Source organism: Seriola aureovittata, chromosome 13 (genome assembly GCF_021018895.1).
Source record: "Seriola aureovittata isolate HTS-2021-v1 ecotype China chromosome 13, ASM2101889v1, whole genome shotgun sequence".
Lineage (NCBI taxonomy): Eukaryota > Metazoa > Chordata > Actinopteri > Carangiformes > Carangidae > Seriola > Seriola aureovittata.
Window position 1 is genome coordinate 23,704,428 of NC_079376.1, and position 14,419 is coordinate 23,718,846.

General features: G+C 45.6%; 1 protein-coding gene across 1 annotated transcript in view; it reads right to left on the bottom strand.

Moving 5' to 3' along the window:
• gabrb1 (gamma-aminobutyric acid type A receptor subunit beta1) overlaps window positions 1-6,216 on the bottom strand; it is a 60,161-nt gene extending 53,945 nt beyond the window's left edge. The window contains exons 1-3 of the mRNA XM_056393970.1: window positions 5,604-6,216; window positions 5,431-5,522; window positions 5,265-5,332 (exon numbers count right to left, since the gene is read on the bottom strand). Of these exons, the coding sequence (XP_056249945.1) occupies window positions 5,265-5,332; window positions 5,431-5,522; window positions 5,604-5,683 (240 nt within the window). The 5' untranslated portion in view covers window positions 5,684-6,216. The remainder of the gene's footprint in view (window positions 1-5,264; window positions 5,333-5,430; window positions 5,523-5,603) is intronic.
• Between the last annotated feature and the right edge of the window lie 8,203 nt (window positions 6,217-14,419).

Consider the following 14,419-nt stretch of genomic DNA (forward strand, 5'->3'; position numbering starts at 1 on the left):
ACGTCCTCACTGGGGCTGAACAACTAAAAATATCAATATCACAATATGTCCAAGTGAAAAATCCAAATTAGGGATGGGCACTTGAAGAAATTTCCTTGATCGATCATCGGGAAAATTAACAATCAATTATCAATTCATTATTAATTTTAATCTTTATTTCATGAAGAAATTATAGTCCAACAACAATCCTCTTAAACAAGGGAGTTAAAGTTTAATTGTTTAACTGTTAAACAGATAATATTTTTTTTTTTTCAGTGAAAGTGAAATGTAATCATTCCAACTGATATTGTGACTCATATCACGATCACAATATCGGCTAAAATAATCGTAACATGATAGTTTTTGCATTTTGTTTCATCTCTAGTCAAAACTAATGTGGTTCAGTTTTAAAACGCTTCCCTATTGCTACGTTTACATCTGGCGTCCACATCTGGAGAGCTCGAGTCTCTGAGACAGACTTTCAGAAACTCTGCTGGTTCGTTTGGAAACTCCAGGTTGTGCTTCAGTCTGGAGCGACAGAAACTGAGACTTTTGGAAACGATGACTCAAGCTGTGTCCTGATTCAGGGGCCGCATCCTTCGGGGGCTGCTTTTGTAGACCGACTGCGTCACAGCGGCGCGACTATACCGTCCGAAGGCTCCTTCAAATGCAGCCGAGAAATGTGTCCTTCCTTCCCTGGGCAACGAAAGATCCAACAGGTGGATCCTTTGTGGTCCAACCTATTCCTAGATTCATTGTGCACTGGTGAAATGAAAGCAAACGACACGCACAGACAGCCTGAGGATGACACTTTTGGTACAACCGTTAAAACCAAGGGCTTTAAATCCTCAAGTTTAAACCTCAAGTCTTAAAAAGTTACAAGGTTGCTAGGCGTCAGAAGCCGGTAAGGGCGGGCACAGCTGGTAACACACGGTGAAAATCCTCCATGGACCAGACCGTCTCATTGCGGTTCGACCCTAGTGGTCCACAAAGGGCCACACTTTTGTAGACCACGTCACCCGAAGGTTGTGGCCCCTGAATCGGGACACAGTTTACGCCTCTGCTCCTGATCGAGTCATATCAGTCACGACTACCAGACAGCGGTGAATGTAACATGGATGGAAACCAAAGGTAACGCCACCAAATCATCTGGATACAACCAAACTGATGAATATGAAGAGAGACTGATAATCACCGCAGTAATCGATCATTAATTGTAATCGAGGTAAAAGTCGGAAATAATCACCGGCTCTAGTCTGTATGCTATTAAGATTCTTGAACTGGAAAGATGAAAAGATATGATTTTACTGCACTAACATTTCATTTTATGAAAATTAAACTTAACAGCTTCTCTGTCTTCTGGACAGAGAGAATCTGCAGCTCTGTGTTTTAGTGGGAAAATATTTCAAGAAACATCACAGCTCCAGACCCAAGTCCTGGGATCACTACCAGCCCTCAACCATCCACATCAGCCACACCTAGACTTCAGCGCTCCAGCTCGAGGAATATGATGGATATGATAAGCAGAGTCGCATCAATTATTTAGAAGTGAAGAACAACTAACCACAATTCTCAGTCTACACACATCCTCTGAGACACGCACACACTCAGCAGGTTCAGGCTCTCAGAGGAGAAGAGAGAGGCTCCAGGACCAGAACAGTCCACCGGCAGGAAGGACGAGAAAGACGATATGTAACACACACAGTAATGAACAACATATGACATGGATCCATCATCACAGGCTCGGCTCCTCTTTGAGCACCACTTTCCTGGAGCTGTGTCTGAGCTATGCTGCTGATCGTGACTGATCCAGCTGACGTAGCGCCACATCAAAAACAAAACACAACTACACCGGGGTCTGCTGCATCTGCATCTGCATCTACATCTGCATCTGCACGCAGCAGGACAACCAGTACTGCAAGAAGAACAACAGTGGAGGAAGCTCAACACAAACTATTCAAAACAAGACTTAGTATTGATACTTCAGCAATCTGCCCCTGGTGCCCACATATTTTAGGAAGTCGCTGAGCCTTTTTTAAAAGTGGAACTATATATACAGGACACAACAAACTGAGTGCACAGTAACTGTATCATATTGAAGGATATTGTACTGTAGGATATTTGATCTCATGATAATGAGTGCAAAAAAGACTGTAAAGGAGACTGTATAATCTAAACCTGACGTGATATAAATTTGGATATTATTGAGTGATAAGAATCACTGGACCGTAGAGTCTCTGGCTGGTGTGCATATTAAAACACATGGATCCACCATCTAACCATTTATTAGGTCAGGGGTTAGGCAATGGATGCATGAATGGTGAACAGATGGATGGATAGATGGATGGATGGATGATTTTCTATAAAACAAACAAGATGAAAAACTCTACACTCTCCTAAATGAAAACAATTTGCCTTCCTTACACTTAACTCAAATGAAATATACTAAATGGCTCCAACGTATGATCTGCTTCCTCAAAGGAAAGTATCAACAGCTGCTTATACTTCTGGATCTGTTAAGATACAAATACACTAATAAATTCAAATTCATTTTATGTAAACATAAACGATAAGAACCTTCAACAATGGCAAATCATTTCAAACAACGTCTAACAGTGGCAGCATGGTTTCAAACAAAGGGGTCTGTAGAGAACACACCCACCCACCCTCCACCTACCTGATCTCCTCGCCTGGTCTTCAACAGGTGAGTCTCTCCACCCACCCAGTCTCACGCAACCGATTCGAGAGCTTGAGATTCTTGAACAATTACAAACATAGGCTACACTGAAAATGTGGACCCAAAGTAGAAAGGTCAGTACAGCTAAAGCGATCACAGCTGTAATTTCCAGTTAAAGCTAACTGATGAACAACGTTATAAAATAAGCACCTCAGCTTCCTCACTTCTGATCTGGGTTGTGTCTAACGGCTCCACACGGGGAAGAGCTGCCCGAACAATAAGAAACCAGACGGAGAGGGTCCAAGAGCATCAGCAGATACTGAACCTGTGGAACAGGTTCAAGACAGATCTGTGGAAACTGGTGTCTGAGTGACAGATCAGACATGAAGTCAACTTCGACAGACGGGCTCCATGAAGAAAAACCACTGCTCATAAACAACAATAAACTTAACCAACATGAAGAGAAGCCAAAACACATTCGTTTGGATCAGATGTGGTTGAGCAGGTTTGGTGTGGACCTGGTCAGGACCACCATAGATGACACCATGAATGCAGGTTTCTATAGCTAAATGATGAGAAGGCGACTCGCGATCTGAAGAAGCTTCCAGCATGACAAAGATCCAAACACACTGAAAAAAAATCACATGAGTTTTAAAGAAGAAAATAGTGAAAACCACCACTCAGCCATGTTCGTCTCCTGACTTGAATCCAAAAGAACGACGGAAGTATTTTAAAGTGGAAGGTGGAGCAACAAACCCGCAGCAAAGAGCAGCTGAACAGACTCATCTCCTCGTGTTAGTCTGGTGTCATCTATGACCAGGACGATCCAGTCTGTCCTCACAGAAAGAAGAAAGGTGGACATACAGAAAATAAAAAATAAATTAAAAGAATGGATTGTCACCAGTGAAGGTGGACTGACTATTGTTGGTTCTTCAATATGAAACTTTCATTACAATTTAAGCAGTCAAACATTTCTGGACTTTGGCTAAAGGCAAATAAAATTCTATCGAATGCACAGGATTTATAAATATTCGTGTAATGTTCATAGTTTTACATACTGCAGGGGTTTCCAACAGGTGGCTACCAGGAGCTCACCCAAAGGATCAGACAATATAGTCTGTACAAACCATGGATGTATAGTTCCAACTCCAACACAACTTCACTCAGTTAATCCGCTCCAAATAAAACTGAATCAAATACACAGACACAAATACACTCTTCAACACCTGATCGTTATCTGTCAGCTGTCAGTCACATGAGTTACTGTAATAAGTTTGAAGGCGACATGCAATGATAAGAACTCCTCTGATAACAGAAAAAACTTTTCAATAAACAGGAAATATGTTGCCATGGATACAGTGAGTTAAACTGTGGGCTTCAACTTGAGACCCATGTTTTGTTTGTTTGTTTACATTTTGATAAATGAAGTGAAGTGAATGATCTACGTTAACTTCCTGTTTGTTACGAACCGTTGATGAACTGACAACTATCACTGATCAGTCATTGCAGTGGTGTTTTCATGTCTAATGTTAGTTTCACAATTTTTGGTTCAAAATGTGAGTTTTGGATATTGATATTTGATGACTAAATGATCTTATTGATCTGATTTGGTTTGGAGATCAGTTTGAGTGTTTTGATACAATATGTGAATAAATGTGATCAGCAATTTAAGACATGAGGAGCTCTCAGGGTAGAAAAGGTTGGAGACTCCTGACATGTTGTGTATGTGAGCAGTTTTTAATTAATGACTTCTTCAGTAGAAACCTCAGTGAGTCAGAGACACATGAAAGAGCAGCTGGTTGGACCTTTAACATCTTTGTTTATCATCAATAAAGACATGAATATAAGTGGATGTATGAGCAGATAAGGGGAAGGAACAGACCCTGGTCTATATGTAAAGCTGCAGTACAGCAGCAGCAGCAGTGTGTTAATAGATGCAGACCTACAGCCTGAGTTAAGTCTGACTGTCTCACATTCACTTTCTCTGCACGTGCGCCAGCCTCACAGCTGGTTCCTCTGTGAGGCTCTGATGGCGCGTGTTCCCTGGGCACCTTGGCAACCACTGCCGCATGGACAGCTCGTATGAAGTGGTCACATCATCATATTCTGCAGACACTCTGCTTCTCCGGGGCCTCCGTCCTCCTGTTGACTCACTGACAGTCGTTATGTAATTACTGCATTAAGGCAGAGAAAAAAAACCGCGCGGACGGAGGGACGGAGCGTCTTTATGGCCGTTTCCTGCACCTGACTGAGACTGCTCTGACACCGGCTCTCCACACATGCTGGGCCAGCAATGTGTGCGTGGAATCACTAAACACCCCCCACCCCCACCCCCCCTCTCTGTCTTGTTAATTCTCTGCTTCCGCCGCTGTGACACCGCGGGGAAGTACTTGATGCATACGGATTGGCTTTGACACATTGCGGATCTCTCCATGGTACTGAAGGGGGAGCGAGGGGGGAGGGAGGAGGGGGGGATCTTTTTAGTCTCCTTCAGGAGCGGTGCTGCACCAAGTATGTGAGCCGGACTGACGCCGGTTTCTAACCCTCTCCATCTGTCACGTGGAGGCGGTCTGTGTCTCATACTGCAGTCAGAGTGGAGGGAACTCACCATGTTGACTTCAGACACCATGTCAATACTGGCGATGTCTATGCTCATGCCAACGTCCACGGGGGCGCCTGTGGAAAATGTGATGCAGAGCATTAGTAAGCAGCGCAGCGCCCCGCCGAGCGTCATATGAGCGGGCTACAGCAAAGACCGTAGCGGCGGCTCTTACCTCCGAAATCAGGCCGCAGCCGGATGTCGTAGCCCTTCAGCAGCTTGTCCACGGTGGCTTTCACGTAGGACATGTTGCTGGGTTCATTGGCGCTGAGGCGAGAAAAGACATTTCAGTTGAGAGACAGGGAACAGGCCTGTGACATGACATATGATGTTATCATCAGAGCTCACCTCTGCGCCCCGCAGACCACCGCCACCAGGAGGGACAAGCATAACACCCCCAAGAATCCGCGCTCCACAGTAGTCCACATCACTACCTACTCCGACCCCTCCGACGACTTTGACACCAGGTTTCAGGGATTCAGATTCACACTGTAAAATTATTCCAACAGCAACGCATGCGCGTCGTTTCACCAACATCCAAGCGTCGGTGTCGAGGTGAGACAGCGCGGGTCTGGAGGAAAAATCAGCCGCGCAGGAAGAAAAAAAAAACCCGCTTGTAGGCGAGGAGTTCACCTGAAGAGAAGAGGCTGGCACATACAGGCTCCCAGCATCCTAGATGTCAATACACAGACCCCCCCCTCCAGCACCCCTCTCAGCCTGTTCCTGCAGACGCAGTGTCCGGACCTGGTCTGCGTCAAGCCGGTCTTCCCGCCCGCTGCCGCGCAACCTGAACAGCTTAAATAGTGAGCGCTGATCCCGGCTCTCCGGTCACCTTTAGTGAGGGAGGAGAGAGAGGAGGGAGTGAGAGAGAGAGAGAAGGAAAGAGAGAGAGAGAAGGAGAGAAAGAGAGAGAGGAGGGAGAGAACAGAGAGAGAGAAGAGGAGAGAGAGAGAGAGGAGGGAGAGAACAGAGAGAGAGAGGAGGGTGGAAGAGAGTTGGGAGAGAACAGAGAGAGGTGGGGGGAAGGATGGAGAGGGGGGGAATAGAAAGAGAGAGGAGGGGAGGAGGGGGAGAGAGGGAAAGAACAGAGATTGAGAGAGAGGAGGGGGAAGGAGGGAGAGAACATAGAGAGATGGGGGGAGAACAGAGAGAGAGGAGGGGGAGAGAACAGAGAGAGGAGGGGAGGAGGAAGAGAGAGAGAGGAGGGGGGGCAGGGAGAGAACAGAGAGAGAGGGGGGGGGGAGGGGAGAGAGGGGGGGGTCTCTAACACCAGTTGGTCTGAGGAGGATCTCAGGATCAGGCTCCTTCAGATCCATCAGACATTATTTCTTCTTCTTCTTCTTCTTGAAGGTGGAGAACTTTACATTGACCTGTCAGACTGTTGGCAGCAGAGTCACAGTGCTATTTTCACACTGTAGATTATTTACAGTTCAGCCCCTCACCCTCCAGCCTCTCTGGGAGTCCTGATCTCTGACAGTCACAACCAGAACCTCCTCAGGACTCCGGACCCACCAACCTCCACAGGTCATGGAAGAACTGGGACGTTGTTGTTTTGTTTTTATTCAACATAGAAATCATACAGCGTGGAGATGCTTATGTAATTACACTTGTTTTTTTTACATATCTGTTCCAAACCTTGTGAGATGGATTTTTTCGGTTCATAACAGAATTCCTTACACATTATCCAGTACCACACCATCCTACCTCCCTGCAGTGAACACTCCTGTCACTGTAGCATTTGTCAAACGAACACTGGAGCTTAAGCCTAAATGAAAGCACTAAATAAAACAAACAAGTCTACTAAACTTAAAAATACACATAAAAGTAAATGTAAAATAAAACAATAGAAAAATAATTGAAAGTAAAAAAAGGAGAGAAAGAAAATAGAGGTGACGAGAGTTGTGGCATTGACCGTAGTAATGGTAACCATCTTTCCACCTGTCTGTTCGATTCAATTCCGCTCACTGAGTGGTTGAGGTTTGGGAGGTGGTGAGGGAGGAGAGGGAGGGAGGGAGGAGAGAGAGTTCTCTACTGTAATCTTCACCTTTTCTTACCCTCTCTCTCTCCATCGCATTATAGTTTTTATAGAAAAGGTTTAAAAGTTTTATGTGGGCTTGTAAGATGTTTGTAAAGGTTGTAAATAAATATCTGTATATAGTATAAATAAAATAGTAAATATTTTCTACTCAGTTGTTCATATTTACATCATATAGAGCTTAAGTATGATGCGCTTTACTTTGACAATAAAAATAATCAGTGTATCCACGAAGCAGATTTACTGATGTAATTATTCTCTGTACTCTATCAGCCTGTGGAGACGCCTGGTGGAGAGACTGCTCCCTCTCTGCGTCCTCCTCAGCCTCTCTCTCTCTCCTCCTGTGGTTTCCTCCCGTTGTCTGTTGTTTGATGTGATGATGGAGGGAACCCGGTGGCAGACGGTGCAGCTGGCCTCGTAAACATCATCACTCACACATCTTTTTACTACTCCCTTCAGTATTTCTGCAGTCTCTTCTTTTTTCTTTTTTCTTGCTGGCAGACTACAGAAGTTGCCATTTTCAAATCTTGGTGCCGCTGTTGGGCGTATCGTAGCAACGCTAAGAGCACTTCTCATTGGTCACGACCAATGAGAAGGGCATTCTCTGTTTGGGTAGTAGACTGTTAATATAACAGTCAGACTGAGGGAGAACAGGAGGTTTTCCCCTTGATTCTCAAACATACAGGACAGAGCTCGTCCTGTTTCAGTTGCTGAACTTTGTCTTTTAATGATCAGTTACAGGACGATTCCATATTTTGTATTTTACATATTTCGAACTATTGATCTTTTGAGGTGTTGTATTTGGGGACTGTCCTCCTGTAAAGAAGTGAGCCCACAGGTCGTGCAGCAGGTTTTTATGACCCATAGTTACGTTTTGTTGCTAGGCGACATCTAGTGGTCGTAGTAATTACGACAGGAGCAAAGGGAAAAGTGCGGTGACGTAGTATAAAGAGAGACAAAGTCCACCTTAGGAGGAGGTTGTGGTGGATGGATGAATATGACACAGGAGAGCAGTGTTCGATTACCATGTGAAATTAGGTGTTTATACTGTAACCATGACAACAAAGGCCGTATAATGTTGAGAAAGTACTTATTTTAACCCAAATCACGACCTTTCTGAATCCTAACCAAGCCATGACCGCCATGGCTACAAAGGTAGGTACACTGCTGTCGACACAGTCTGCATGTTTATTATTGTAACTATGACGACAGAGGTCTGGTACACCTGCTGCTGTAGGGGGCTGTATCCTATGGGTCATTTGAGAGGGTGGAAAAAAAGGTTCAGGTTGGAGGAGTTGTTTATTTTATTCCCTCTAATTCTGAGTCGTGACAGTACAATCCTGTCTGTCGGGACCTGTGCACAGAGAGCTCACTGTTCAGGTCATTCACCACCAGCAGCAACTGTCTTTGCTAGCTGGAGAACTGCAGGAGGTTTCCATCCACATGTTCCATCAATCAGCAGCTCACCAGCCTCTTCCTGCAGTGTCTCCAGTCCTCGCTCCTGCTCTGGTGGTTTCCACCCCCACACCACACCTGTCCCCACCTGAACAGGTGTGGAGCATGCAGGCCGTTCCTGACTCAGTGTTCTCTGGTTTTCAAGCTTCAACCTTCGTTTCCCACCGAATGAACCGGAGTTTGCTGACATCGCTGCAGCTTGACAGCCCAGTGAGACTCTGGAGGACAGCTGATTGGACAGCTAGTCTTCCATCTGCTCATTGGTCAAACTGTTCACGTCACAGCTGAGGAAGGCGTTCAACCACTCTGCTACTGGGAGGGAGGCGGTGCAGGGATTGATGAATGTGTGCCAGGGAAGTGGACAGGTAGTGGACTACTCCATTGAGTTCCGGACAGTAGCAGCAGAGAGTAAGTGGAAGCAACATGGTTTGTATGATGTACATAATACAACAGTTAGTTCTGATCAAATAATTTGAATGGACGAGAGTCATTCCATGAGTACAACAGCACTGGGACTTTTAACTACATGTATCACTCAAGGGGAGTGATACAGGTGTTCTATTAACCGTTAATCAGCGTCACATTAACAGTCGTTATCTTAGATTGTAACAAACTTTACAAAGATGAAAATATTTCCAGAAATAACATTTGAATGAAATGATGTCTGGTCGTCAGAAGAGGATGAGGGGAAGAAGCCTGGATACTTCAGTGCACACCAAAGGACAAAGTAGCAAGCTAGTGTGCACTGTGCAGGTCAGGAAAATGTTTATGTGTTGCTTAGCAACAGTCCAGTATCAGTCCAGTTGCAGAACTATTTGTGTTGGCATTGCCAAATAAATGATGAAACAAACAAACAAATCATAATCTGTTGTTGCTAATTTAACTAACATGGTGCTCAGAGGACTGTTGTATAAAGGGTCGTGATGCTGTTCTGAATATCAGCTTCGATTGTCTTTGGTACTCAGCCTGCGGCCTCGTTGCTGTGACCGAATCACAGCCGTGCTAATATTCAGTACAACACTCCCTTGAGTGTAATATTGCTTAATTATCATGGTCTAGCTGATTATGTTAAAGATGAAATGGCTGCACGGGAATCATCCACAGAACCTGATGATTTGACTTCTTTTCTTACCAGAGAGCAGTTAGTCCAGGACTATCCCGACCCTGGCCTTTGGTGTGACAGGTGTGTGCTTTGCACACCTGCTTTCCAACCCATCCACTTCCTGATGACTTCACAGTCATAAATAAATGTGAGCTTTCATTCATTCAAAAGAAAAACACATTGCAATTACGATTCAGTAATTGTTTCTGATGTATATATTCAGAAATATAAATATATTCTGAATATGTTAGTGCATGTGAGTCCCTCCTGTTAAACCTTTGGTCCTCCCCACATTTATAAACACACAGGCTCCGCCCACAGGTGAAATGTCACAGTGCAGTATGCAGCGTTCAGGTGAAAGTGACCTTCCAGAATTTCCTCCACTGAAAAACCACACTTTCATCTAAAAAGGCCTCAGACAAAGAAAGAGATGAGATCAGATGACAGGTGGATTGGCCATGCGGACTACCAGTTCAAATCCTGGTCAGCCGGTGGACCTTCAAAATATCCATAAAGTTTTTAGTCTTTACCTGCACTATCAGTGTCTTTCCCATCCCATCCCTGGAGTCAATACTGGTCTGGCTTTACTGAAATGGAGAACGAGATGCTAAAAGGTCAAGCTGGACTCAGAACTGTTTTTTCTTCTCCTCCATGTGTCAGTAACTTGTGGTTCATAATAAGTCTGTTTTCTTTGGTGACGGCTACAGTAGACATGATAATGTTACCTATCACGTTTCCAGCAAATGTTGCTATTGCTAGCTCGCTAACTGCCAGCATGCTGTGGAACATATCACAGCAATGCTAGCATGGGCTAATGGTTGTGGTTAGATGTTGCTGGCTCTCATGTTCAAAGGGTAACTTTATTCAGTTGTGTTTCTTGTTGTGTGTTTAGTGGACGATTTCACTGAGCCTCATGACACCTTGTTGACTGGGAACCTGAACAGAGGTGGTAGGTGTGACAACAAACCGTTTGTTTTGGTATGAGATGTCGGGAGTCTAGTGCATAATCTAGTGGCAGTGAATATCATTTACAGAACATTTAAAAAAATTATATATATATATATATATATATATATATATATATATAAATACATTTTTAGAACTAGCCTCGCCTTTCTAACCAATGGGAGAAGGCTAAAGTCAAGGGTGGGAGCTCATTCGATTTGTGAATGTGCAGCTGGTGTGATTCTCTTCTCATACTGAGGCTTTAAGCTTGTATTAGCTACTGGATGACGTCACTATGCCTGACTCACAGACTAGTGAGCTCTAAGTTCTTGCATTAGCAGAGACAGTGATGATGACGAGGATGCAGGTGAAGACCTGACTGTAACGAGCAAAGCGAGGGAGGGGGGAGAGGAGTCTCATGCTAGTGTTATCCTGATTTCCACAACTTGCACTTTGTAGCTTTAATTTCATGACATCTGCTGCGTTTTGTGCATTTATATTTTTTAGTATAACATGGCCCCAGCTCATCTCTCTTTCTCTCCTCCATGTCACCCCGCAGCACCCAGAGGTGTCACCCAGATGAACAGACAACACCAGCTGCTGCTCCACCTGTGCTTTTGCCCCCCCCCTTTACTCCTCCTTCTGCTCCTGCTTTCCCTCCATCTGCCTCCTCTCACCCTCTCCCCCTGTGCCTCGCTCTGTCCATCAGCACTGTGTGAAGAGGTCCTGGGAACTTCCTGTTTCTGGTGCTGGAATTAAAAAAATATATGATTCATCTCACATCATGCAATTATGCAGTTTATTTCATTATCGTTATCTAAAGCAACTGAAGGCTGTCTCCCTGAGCCGGCCTTCAGATTACAGTCTTGGTTAATTACAGTGCTGATTCTGATGTAATTATTAGGTAATTATGGAGCACTTATAAAACAATTATGGGTTGTAACAATGTAGCGACATGAGAACAAATCATGATGTCTCAGACAATATCAATATATGAATAAACTGCAACTAACACGTTGCCACCATTTCACCCAAAGATATGAGATCAAATGTGCAGATATACAGAACCTTTATCCTGTCTACTATACACTTAAAGTTAAAGGAAATGTATACAACCTGTAAAATAAACCAAACTCTACATACAGATAGGTTTATAGATCTTTATAGCAGAAACCAGGTATTTCACTTGATATTATATCTGTCCCTTTTTTCTGTTTAGCCCAGAAGAGGAACAACATAACTTGTTGTCAAAGTTTGCGAGGTAAGTTGGACCCGAATGCAGCCAACACATGGGAGACGGTGCAGGCAGGTTTATTTAACCAAAATCAGACGTGAACAGACGTGAACAAACCCTGAACTAAAAAGACGAACCGACACAGACAAAGGGGAGCACAACGACTATATAGACACAGGAGGCAAGGCGATTTCACACAGGTGAAACACATTAGAGCGGGGCAGACAATCACTACACAGAAACAAGACAGGAAGCGAAACACTGAGACACACAAGGAAACCTTATTACAAAATAAAACAGGAAGTGACAAAAACTCCAAAACAAAACTAACAAAAAGTGTCTGCCATAGCAAACCATGACAGAACCCCCCCCTTAAGGGTCGGATTCCAGACGACCCTAAAACAGAACACTAACTCGGGCGGGAGGAGGGATCCAGGGGCCAGTGGACAGCATCTTCCGATGCTCAGGGGCAACACATGGCAACTCAGGGGGACGGCTCGGAGGCCTTATGGACAGGCTGGGCAGTTCAGTGGGGCGACCCGGAGATCAGGCAAACGGACGGAGCCGTTCTGGAGGGCGTCGGAGAAGACAGGGTCTCTACGGAGGTCAAGCTGGAGGAGGGCGTCGCCCCTCTGGAGGGTGAACAGGAGGACAGCGACGAAGACGTGGTCTCTCCGGAGGTCGAGCCGGAGGATGGCGTCGCCCCTCTGGAGGGTGAACAGGAGGACAGCGACGAAGACGTGGTCTCTCCGGAGGTCGAGCCGGAGGATGGCGTCGCCCCTCTGGAGGGTGACCAGGAGCCGACTTGGTACCAGGGGCAGTAGTCAGCTGGACCACCGTCCGGACACGAGGAACAGAGATCGGCCGGACCACAGGAGGCGGCACAAAGTCAGGGACCACTGGAGGCGGCACAGAGTCAAGGCCCACTGGAGGCGGCACAGAGTCAGGGGCCACCGGAGGTGGCAAAGAGTCAGGAACCACCAGAGGCGGCAAAGAGTCAGGGGCCATCAGAGGCGGCACAGAGGCAGAGACCACCGGAGGCGGCACCCCAGCAGGAGTCAATGACACCAAGTGCCACGTGGGCTGAGTCAGGGCAAGAATCAATGGGGGTGGCACCCTGGCAGGAACCACGAGCGGGGGTGATGTCATGGCTGGAGCCAGGAGAGGTGGTGACGTCACACCAGTAGCCGTCGTCGACGCTGCTGGAGAACACGAAGCAGCGGCCATAGACACCACAGGAAAGACGGGAACAGTCATCGATGCCGCCGGGGAACACGGAGCAGCGGCCGCCGACACCACAGGAGGGTCAAGAAGAGTCGTCAACGCCACCGGGGAACACGGAGCAGCGGCCGCCAACACCACAGGAGGGACAGGAACAGCCCCGGTAACGCAAGCAGGTGTTAATTATGGTCATTTAGGTGTTAACAAAACCTACAATCGCGTTTATAAACACTTTTTCTGGCCAGGTTTAAAGTCTGATGTTACTGAACATTGTCACATTTGTCCGTTGGCAGGCAAACCTAATCAGATCATTCTGCCGGCTCCGTTGTGTCCAATACCCACCATCGGAGAGCCATTTGAGCAAGTCATAATAGACTGTGTTGGTCCACTACCCAGAACAAAGTCCGGAAACCAATATTTACTCACCATTGTGTACACTGCCACTCATTTTCCTGAAGCAGTGCCACTGCGCAAAATCACAGCTAGTTCCGTTGTTAGAGCTTTAGTTAAGTTTTCACCACCTCCGGCTTGCCAAAAATTATACAGACAGGTCAGGGCACAAATTTTCAATCCAATCTCTTCAAAAATCTCTAGATGTAGAACATGTTGTCTCCAGTGCATATCATCCGGAAGCACAGGGCGCACTGGAGCAGTGGCACCAAACTCTGAAATCAATGCTGCGTGAGTATTGTTCGGAGGTTGACAAAAGCTGGGATGAAGGTATTCTTATTGTCCTCTTCGCGGCTCGTGAGTCGGTGCAGGAATCCTTAGGGTCTAGCCCAGCAGAACTTATCTTTGGTCATCAGGGTGGCCGCGGGGTTGTAAAATGTAGTGAAAGGTAGTAAATTTAATTAAGCCAAATTAAGGCCAGAAAAAGTAGTAAAAAGTAGTAAACGTCATCTGACGAGGTAGTACATTTTTGAGCCTCCATCTAACTGGACCTATGCGTTTTTCAATTTGTGTAACTTACCTGCAGGCAATTAAATTATTAAACTTTCGTGAATTTATTTCTATGTTGCGAGTACGACCTGAGTGATAGGAATATTATCAATGGAATGATGTACGTGCATTGGTCATGTGCGCGTTGAATCTGGGTACCTGGCTGGCTCACAGCCAAAACATCTGTGCGAGTTCGTTAGTTTACCGCTCAAGTTTTCTGACCTCTGTATGGA